General features: G+C 45.7%; 2 protein-coding genes across 2 annotated transcripts in view; one reads left to right on the plus strand and one right to left on the minus strand.

Moving 5' to 3' along the window:
- Positions 1-3,825, plus strand: part of LOC134077641 (dedicator of cytokinesis protein 3-like) — a gene marked incomplete at its 3' end in the record, with an annotated part of 41,426 nt that extends 37,601 nt beyond the window's left edge. Inside the window, exons 51-54 of the mRNA XM_062533342.1 lie at positions 2,334-2,418; positions 2,518-2,640; positions 2,955-3,037; positions 3,160-3,825. Of these exons, the coding sequence (XP_062389326.1) occupies positions 2,334-2,418; positions 2,518-2,640; positions 2,955-3,037; positions 3,160-3,825 (957 nt within the window). The remainder of the gene's footprint in view (positions 1-2,333; positions 2,419-2,517; positions 2,641-2,954; positions 3,038-3,159) is intronic.
- Positions 3,826-7,179: 3,354 nt separating this feature from the next.
- mbd4 (methyl-CpG binding domain protein 4) lies at positions 7,180-9,745 on the minus strand (the record flags this gene model as incomplete). The annotated part of the gene is given in 7 exon segments (XM_062531421.1): positions 7,180-7,488; positions 7,618-7,721; positions 8,347-8,460; positions 8,463-8,495; positions 9,029-9,163; positions 9,346-9,411; positions 9,550-9,745. Coding segments are annotated over 7 exon segments (723 nt in total), but the record flags the coding sequence as incomplete, so codon positions are not given.
- Between the last annotated feature and the right edge of the window lie 55 nt (positions 9,746-9,800).

Below are 9,800 nucleotides of genomic sequence, written 5' to 3' on the forward strand. Positions count from 1 at the left end.
CTCATCTCCTTCTTGATTGGAGTTCGACCGGAGTTTGAGACCATTCGTATATGAAAATGTACGAAGACAAACCTCAAAAGCGCAAGGGGGGCGCAGAGAAGTTGCGAGATAAAATGCAAAAGCCTACAAGTGGATGCAGCAAAAATGTGCTAAAATTACAGAAATGTTTGCCACCACAAGTTCAAACAGGGCCGTCGACATAGCAACAGTGCAGAAGCAGCACCGAGTGCAGGCTTCAGAGAGGCACATGCGAGTGTGCAACAGAGTAGTTACACAGAGGAGGGAGTAGCTATTCAAATTGAATCGGAGGAGGAGGAAGAGGTGAGAGACGTGACCCAGCAGGGACAGATTGAGGAGGAGGCCAGAATAGCTACTGTGAGCCAGGTAAGAAGTAGCCTAGCCGAAATGTTGGCTGAACTTTTTGGGCGCACAACGAACAATTAAAAGTTTGAAATCTGCGACTGCTGCTTCCCCTTGCTTCTTTTAGAGCAACCTGCCTAGTCTAGGCTACTATGTAGGATTCAGCACCCAGTTAAGCAAAACAACGTTTTATAGTGTGAGCGCGTCTTTTTGTGTGGTTTCTGTGTAGGCCTACCCCTCTCGCATGCATTTGAATTGCGATACCCATCAAATTAACGAGTTGTCGGCTCACCATCAACCTTCTGTAATCTTAAGACAGTCACGATTGGTCGAAATTGTTGTCAATCTTGACGCAGTAGGCTACAACTGTGCAAATGCTCAACATAAATTATAGCAGGTTTTATTTAGTGAAGCATTTAATAGCATATGAGTTTTGTGCACAACCTCATCCTTGCTGGTTTAAAGGTCACTGTGTGTGTGTGAGAGTATAATAATAATTAATATTTTTTTTAGCAAGGGTAGGCTAGCCTACTCGCTTCCATGCAGGCTACTGTGGTTTACTTAAATATTTTTTACAAACAAAACAGTGTGCACATATGTTTTATCGTGTAAATTATCATGGTGGGCCACTATGGCCAAAAATGCCCGGGCCGTTTTTTGGTCCCAGTCCAGCCCTGTAACAGTGCCAACTACTACAACACACAGGTACTGTACCATACTCATAACAGTGCCAACTACTACAACACTACTGACAACACACAGGTACTGTACCATACTCATAACAGTGCCAACTACTACAACACTACTGAGAACACACAGGTACTGTACCATACTCATAACAGTGCCAACTACTACAACACTCCAGAGAACACACAGGTACCACACTCATATAACAGTGCCAACTAACACTACTGAGAACACACAGGTACCACACAGTGCCAACTACTACAGTAATTTCCCGCATATAAGCATTGTGTATAAGCCGCAGGACAGTGTTTTATGCAAGTTAAAAGAAACAAAACCATATTAACACCATATTATACCACTGCTTGGTCAAAATTTCCTATTGTGATGCGCTGTTTGGAACGTGCATTATTTTTCTATATACCGCACGGCTATGAAGTAGTTCCCTACTTTTGGGCTTATTACACTTGAATATTAATTCGCCAATGTCAATGTAACGGTAAAAACAACAACGTTGTATCTAAGACAGCGGCAATATAAACGAAAGTGATAGTAGCAGTGGTATAAGCGGGATAATCAACTCCGCGCCGTGCGTTTATCGGAAAATAATGCACTTATCGAAGTGTAAAGTCCCCTCCGCCTGCGGCGTCGGGTCCTTATTACCACTTCGAACGTGCATTATTTTCCTATAAACGCACGGCGCGTCGTTGATTATCCCTTACTTAACTGCCCCCCTGTATTAACCTCATAACTGAAGATTTTTTTCAAAATCAATGTATAAGCCGTGGCTAATAGTCGGGAAATTACGGTACAACACTACTGACTGACAACACACAGGTACCACACTAATATAACAATGCCAACTACTACAACACCACTGAGAACACACGTACAGTACGACACTCATACCTAACAATGGCAACTACTACAACACCACTGAGAACACACGTACAGTACGACACTCATACCTAACAATGGCAACTACTACAACTACTACAACACTACTGACAACACACAGGTATGACACTCATACCTAACAATGCCAACTACTACAACACTACTGACAACACACAGGTACGACACTCATACCTAACAATGCCAACTACTACAACACTGCTGACTGAGAACACACAGGTACGACACTCAGACACCTGACATCTGAGGTGCATTTGAATTCCTTGAACAGAGGCGAACATTTGAACTCATTGGGCACATCTGCTGAAAGATGAGTTTGTTAGGACTAATGTAAAAGAGGTGAAATGTAAACTGTAAAACGTTCCTGTTCACAGACAAACAATGTCCAGCGTGGCCTACAGCAACAGGGAAGCCCTTGTAAGCCATGCGGTGATCGTCACACTGGATTCCCAGAGAGAGGTAAGCCATCGTAAAATGCACACCTGACACCTGAGTGTACCTGAGTTCTGCCCCCCCCCCCCCCCTGCGCGGTCGCTGATGAGCTGTGTCCTCTCGCAGGGTTCCCTGCCGCCCCCAGCAGCTGGAGCCTGGACGGGTCCGAGGGCAGAGAACCGGGGCTCAACCTGCAGAACCCGGCCAGCCTGATGGCCCCCATGCTACCGCCACGCAACTTCCCACAGGGTGAGAGACACAAACATTATTATATTAGCCCTGCCCCACATTCTACACCTGCACACTACTGAGAGGATCCAGCCTATGGAGCAATTCAAATATTCCTGGGTGCTGGAGTCTCTGTTGTGGCATAATGCTTGGTTGAAACTACAGAATGACATCAGCCATGTACAGGTCTTCAGCCATATGCTGATTACTTTAGATGCTCTTGGTAGGAATCAGACCCCCTTAGTTTGCCTAATTGTTCTTCCATTGTTGTGTTGGCATTCACAATTAGAAGGAACTTGAAGAATATTTGAATTACATTACTGTATCTTTTTCAGGTCACTTCCTGATGCACTTTGATGCGTTTCAACAACATATGAACGATATTCCCCCTGCTCTACCGATGCGCTCTATTAGAAAGGTAAGATGAGGGTGTTCTCATGCAAGTCTTGTATTCGTAAAAACCTACAGAAAGAAAGAAAACCTCAACTCTTTCTCTCTCTCTCTCTGTCTCTCTCTGTCTCTCTCTCTGTGGTCTCTTAGTCTCCTCTGCACCCCATTCCTGGCTCTCCGCCCAGTCCGCTGTCCGTCCTGGGGGGCAGTAACTCCACCCTGTCGGGCAGCGCCAGCAGTGGCGTCTCGTCCCTGAGCGAGAGCATCTTCAGCCACTCCGACCCGCAGAGTCGGCCCGAGCAGCTGGACCCGGCGCCCCACCTGCCGGCCACCCACTACTGGAGCCCCGAGGAGCCGGCCCAGCCCGCCGCCTACCTGCACGTCCACTTCGGCTCGGCCCAGGACCACCCGCACGGCCACTACCCGCACGGGCACGCCGGCGCCGAGCCGGACGGCCTCCAGGACCCGTCCTGCGCCACGCGACCCCTGTGCCCGGAACTGCCGCACGCCGCCGGAGGAGGAGGAGGAGGAGGAGGAGGAGGAGGAGGAGGAGGCGCAGCCGCTTTCCTGCGGAGGTCTGGGGCTCCGACGCCGCCGCCGAAGCCTTGCATGCGCGTGGTGGGCGGCGCCGGGGCGGTGAGCGACGACGAGTCGTCGGCGAGCGGCGGCAGCAGCAGCGGCGGCGGCGGCAGTGGCGGTGGCGGCGTCCAGCCCGTGCCGCTGCCTCGCCGGATCTTCCCCCCGCCGCACACCCAGCGGGAGCTGCACCGGGCGGCCTGGGAGCAGCGCATCCGCGAGGAGCAGGAGGAGAGCACCGGGTGAGGGGGGGAGGAGGAGGAGGAGGAGGAGGAGGAGGAGGAGGAGAGGGCAACGCTGGCCAAGTACAGTGATGGAGGCCTGCAGTTTGGATGGCAATCAGAGAGAGGGGAGGAGTGGGGGGGGGGACTGGCTGGAGTGCAGAGCTTACTACACAGAGCCTGTGCTCAGGGCGTCAGTGTGAGTTTCTCAGAGGTGGGGGTGCAGGCCTGATCGGAGGCTGGGTTGGTTTATAAATATTCTCTGAGAAGCTGCTTTCATTGAATAGCTCTCATCTCCTGCCGCTCCACCATAAATCTTCATAAGACTTTAATAATCATAACCCCCCTCTCCTATCCCACCTTTCCCCCCCCGCCACCAGCTCACACTCTGTAGAGATATAGCCACTGAGCACACAGTTTTTTGTACAGCTAGTCCTTTAGCATGCTTGTTTGTTTTTACACTTGAATGTTTTGTGAAGTGAAAACACAAAATAACGCCTGCCTCTTCACTTTTCCCCACATTTCCTCTTCCACCACAACTGATTAATCAGGGTCAAGCACAGGGTTGACAGTATGGTTAGATAGCAGCAAGATTTAGGGGGCTGGGATTTTACAGAACGAACGTTTTAGGAAGAGTTAGGCTTTCGAGGCGGATTCAAGGGCAAGCGTTTTAAACGACATATCAAGTCAACGTGAAGAGACGGGAACGGTCTCTGGGGGGTTTTTTGGGTGTTGATATGGAACTGTCTGTGTTCATTGCTGATAGTGGGGAGAAGAGGGCTTGGGGAAGTGTGCGCTGAAGTCTGCGTGACGTGTACGGAGAGGAGCACTGTATGGCGCGGAGTAGCCAACACTAGTAGCTATAGACGCTCACATGGTGCGGTGGTCACATGGTGATCTGTAGCTGTAATCTAACGCCCTCACATCACCTAATTGAGATCTTGTACACGACACCACCTAATAGAGACAGTTGCTCATCGGCCATCTTTCCAGGAAGTCGCACGACCAATTAAGCGATGAGGCTAGTGCGAAGCACATGCTGTGCTTTTTGGAAGTGGGCCATTTCCCTCATTCATATGAGCACCTTTTTTTCTGGCGGTTATGTCCAGATTAAAAACACACAAATATTTGCACAAACTTTCACATTTCCACAAACTGCATTTTTAGAGACTAATTCCATATATATATATATATACAAACACTGGCAAAGAGTATCATGAAACATATATTAGCAATATCACTATACCCAGGGTACGTGGATGTCAAGAAAAGGCCGGTACTTTGTATGGATTTGACAGGACTGAAATAGTGACATCCTGCATGATAGGCTGTGTTTTCCTGCTTAGTTTAGATATGTTGGGGGTATATGCAATCCCCCAAGAGGATAATACACTGTAAGTATCTGTTTCCTTTGCCAGTCTTAGACTCAACAACTGATGGCATTTTCCCAAGTCTTTCATGGGGTCCATGTGAAAACTTTCCTGTGGACGTGTGTGCGTGTGTGTGTGTATGTGTGCCTGTGAACACGCGACTGTGTATGTGTGATGCACATACTGTAGAAAAAAATGATCAATCACAGGTGTTCTTCACTCGCTCACACACACACACATATACAGTACATATACACACGCACACACGGCTCTAAAATACCAAAACGCCTCCTGGCCTTAAACGCATTCTCATTCTGCTGACACCTCATAATCATCATGATGTCATCATAGTTGGCCAGCCTGCTTGGATTTGCCCATGATGATGATGCGTCGTCTCCCACAAAGAGATGGGTCCATCCCAATGATCACACATCATCACACATTGATACGAGAAGTTTTCATATGCACTCTCCTGCCTTGTTGAAAGCGCCACGCTTTCTGTCAATGATACTTGTGTTTGGTCCTTCTCACCGTGACGAGAAGTGTAGTTGAAGTGTTGCCGTGTGAATACTGTATGCTTGCCCGACCCAAGCTCCCTCTCCCCCCCCCTCGCATTAGAATCATAGGAGAGACTATTCTGAGAGACAGAGTGGGTCCAAAACACTCTGGATTTCCTTTGAGTTTCTCACTGGAGTACTGGCTATTGTCACTTCTTCACACACTGATGTGGTTCACTTGAGGACTGGTTTGGAGGGCTTCGGTTGGGGTGGTGTTTGGTGGGGGGTGGGTTTTCCCTCATACTGAACCATGTTAGTGCGCCTTGCCGTTTTACATAAAGTATTACTCTGTGTTCAGGAGACTCTTATTTTTGTATTTCAGGACACCAGCAAAGGTGTTCAGTGGTTGAACTCTGTGTACGTATGGAGCGAAAGTTTTTTGAGAGAGGTTTGATAAATTAGAGTGCATTATGGGAAAGGCATGAGCTCAAAAAGATAGAGGAAAGAGGATTTCCAGTGACCTCAGACATGATACCGTCTTTGTTCTGTGTAAATACTCCCAAATGCTGTCAATATCAATGTTTAAAATGGACAAAATGATTAGAATTGACATAATTAGAACTTCAATAATTTATATACTGGAACATGTGCTATCTTGTACATATTGTGTCTGCATGAATAAACATCGTTCCGAGTCATAATTCAAAACTCTTTTTTATCAATATCTGATACCTCATAATAGCCTGGCAAATCTTTGAACATTTTAGCACAATCTCAATCGTGGCTCATGTATATTAAACAAAATACATTCCAGTTGGGGTTGTAAAGGATTTTTGACATTTATAAAATCCTATGATTTCATTTATTGACCTACACCTGGCATTGTGTTTGTGTAAAGGCAGTTACCCCTCCAGACCCTCTTAAAAATTATTCATGCATATCTGGTTACAAACATTTTTAACAAGGCAGTTCTCTCCTTTCACTTGCTGCTGAGACAAATTCTGTTTTGATTTCTACAACATCTTTACAAAAGGAAGTGGACCTCATCTTCAAATTGTGCACACTCAAATATGTGTATGTGGTGTGGAATTCATAGGTTTTTCTTCAGAGTAAAATTTGTTCTTGCAAAATTAAAATAAACTCAGCCCATGCATACACAAACATGTACTGTCCATTCACAATTATAATTATACAACCTGCTTGTAACTCAATTATGTTGAATAAAAATGCTACTAAATAGTGCATTATTGTTTCATGTCTATGTTGTCTTTTTATTTGATCCGTAGCGCACATACAACCCCCTCTGCGTCACCCAGCGCTGTGCCACTCAATGCCATCCACTGCCATCACTTTTTTGTAACCTGCCTAACTGCTTGAGACATATAAAGGATTAACCTTACTATTAAAAGAGTGGGGAGGTGTTGAGTGTGCTTCTTGCATGCAACAACAACTTCTGCAGAAAGCAAAAATTATTTCTTCTCAATTACACTTACCTTAGAATAACTAACAGTTACAGTAACAGTCCACAATTAAATAAGAATTTTTAGAGTAAAGACATTCTAAATACCACAAATTTAGGAAACAAGACAACATTCAAACTACACCACTAACATATATCATTTTATTATTACAATTTTAATTTAAAGCTTTTTGTCTCTAAAATACATGGAACTGGACGAACAGATACAGAAATAAGTGTATGTAAACAGAGCACACACCTGGGAGTCCTTTCCCATTCTTTCAAATTCCCAAGGCCTGGTGATTTTCCCACAGCCATGCGTGATAGTGGTTCAGCTTGTGGTCATCAGGCGTCACCTGCAACGAATGTGGCAGAGCAGTCTGTATGCGTTTCCTCTTTTAGGAACTTCCTTCTCCTTTACCCACTAGATGCCACTAGAAGGCTGTTTTGTAGGCCATGCGTGTGTTAAGATCGGCGTCTCTCACCTGTTTCCACTCTTCCACGCAAAAGATGCGGTAAGAGTCGTTTCCGTATTTGCCGATTCCATGGAGCTCGATGGGATACCGCCACTGCTTGGAAAGGAACTCATCTGATGAGGAGACCAATTAAAACACATGACCACAAATGGATAAAGCTGCATACACTTACAACATGGCCACCAAAAAAAGTCTAAAGTGCTGAAAATAAAATCAAGCTGCATGAGAGCAGACAGGCTATCCTGAGGGGGACATATTTCACTCGCACATCAGATCAACTCAAGATGTTTGGTTTTCAGGTTTGGACTGTTAAAGTGTGCCCTACGGAGGAATGTTGTTGCTGAAGTTGTTGTGGTGTTCTGTGTTCCACTGAAATATGCGGAGCTGTGAAAAGACAACTGATTGTTCTTGTGTAACTTACTGTAGCACATCTAACCAAGACAACATGTGGTTGTAGGACAGCACAATGAATCGATTTATCGACAATCGAATCAAAATTTGAACTAATTAATTGAACAACTAGCAACTCTGCCCAAATGGGTTATCTTGTCACGTCATATGATTCTTACAGTATGTTCAGGTCATCCTCAATATTTGACAGACTGTGAAGCTCATCATTGACTTTCAAATATTATATCGCAAATCAAATCATAATCTCAATGTCTGTCAGAAAAATCACCATTAGATATTCCCAAACTGTGCAGTCCCAATGTGGTCCTAATGTGTGCAGAAGCTCACCAGAGAAGCGGATCAGGGCTTTGGCTCGAAGTGTGTTGAGGCCCAGTGGTTGCAGAAGATCGGCCAGAGGTTTCCAGTCACTCCTCCTGGTCACCTCTGCAGTTGGGAAGCGGTCAAAAACTGCCACAGCACTGGCAATGCCATTTTACCTGCACAGACAGTACAGCCTATACTTGTCAAATGCTCATGGCAATGCAGATATCAACCAAGGAGGGGCATGGCAAATGTACTGTATGTTAGCAGTCAACACATTCAGTAAAGGAGAAATTCAGAGAACACCATAGAAAATGTAAGCATGTAATTACTTACAAAAAAAAAAAAATCATTCCAGGGATCTGTGGCGTAAGTGGCAGCACGTCCCAAATTTGGTTCTCAGTGCCCATTACCCAGGTTCGATTCCGGCCTGCGGCCATGTCCCAATCCCACCCTATCTCTCTCCTCTCTCTCACTCACTCATTTGCTGTCTCTCTCTGTTGTCCCCCATATGCACAACAGGCGAAGGAACAGACCAATTTCATTGCATTGTTTTTACTTAGTAATCATATGCATGTGACAAATAAACCTCTTTGTATCCGTGTATCCTTGAATCAGTATAAAGGCAAAAGGCCCCCCAAAAAATACTTGGGGGAATAAAGGATTCTATAACTAAACTGCATCTGTTATGTGTAATTGTTATGTTTACCACTGGTCTTATTGAGGAAAATGGTTGCCACCAGGAGTTTCCACGGGTCATGAAAGAGTGTTTCTTGTACCAGGTTGAATGGCGAACGAGGAGGAGTCCATTTCTTGAATGCCTTCCGCCTGGGGGGACTCAAGCCTAAACGAAACAGAAATAGCACGTCTTTTCATATTTCATTATCTTGATTAATTTATACACATACACATTTTATATTCATGTTTCATGTGAGGATGCTACAGCTTGGATTATTTATCACACGCACACTATCCTGTATATGAGTGTACGGGGAAAGTTATGTACAAAGATGTAAGATTTCTCACAGGCTCTCAGCGACTTCCCACTGAAGTAAGGACTGCGCGTGCGTTTGTCCCCAGCCGGGCTGGTCTCTAAACAGCAACAACAGAGAAACACACTGGATTTCACTGACCAGTAAGTGAGTGACAGACAACAGCATCATGGGTTAATTCCAGTCAATTTGACATGTTTTTATTTTGAAATGATTGGTGTGCAAAGCAAATGCTCACTGCTGCTCCTGATGGGGGAGTGGCATTTGGATTCTCCAGCGCTCTGTGACGGAACTTGAAGCCTCCTCCTCCCCTTCAGTGGTCTCCTCTGTTTGCCCCTGGCTGATACTCTGCTCGCTTTCCTTATGGGATTCAACAGTCCAGGTCTTCTCTTGGTCCCCTGTCCTCTTGTTCCTCTGCACCAACCTCCTCTCCTTCACTCTCAAATGGAGAGACTCCACACTCAGGCTAGGTGCAGCTGTCTCAACAAA

This window comes from Sardina pilchardus, chromosome 3 (assembly GCF_963854185.1).
Source record: "Sardina pilchardus chromosome 3, fSarPil1.1, whole genome shotgun sequence".
Classification (NCBI taxonomy): Eukaryota; Metazoa; Chordata; class Actinopteri; order Clupeiformes; family Clupeidae; genus Sardina; species Sardina pilchardus.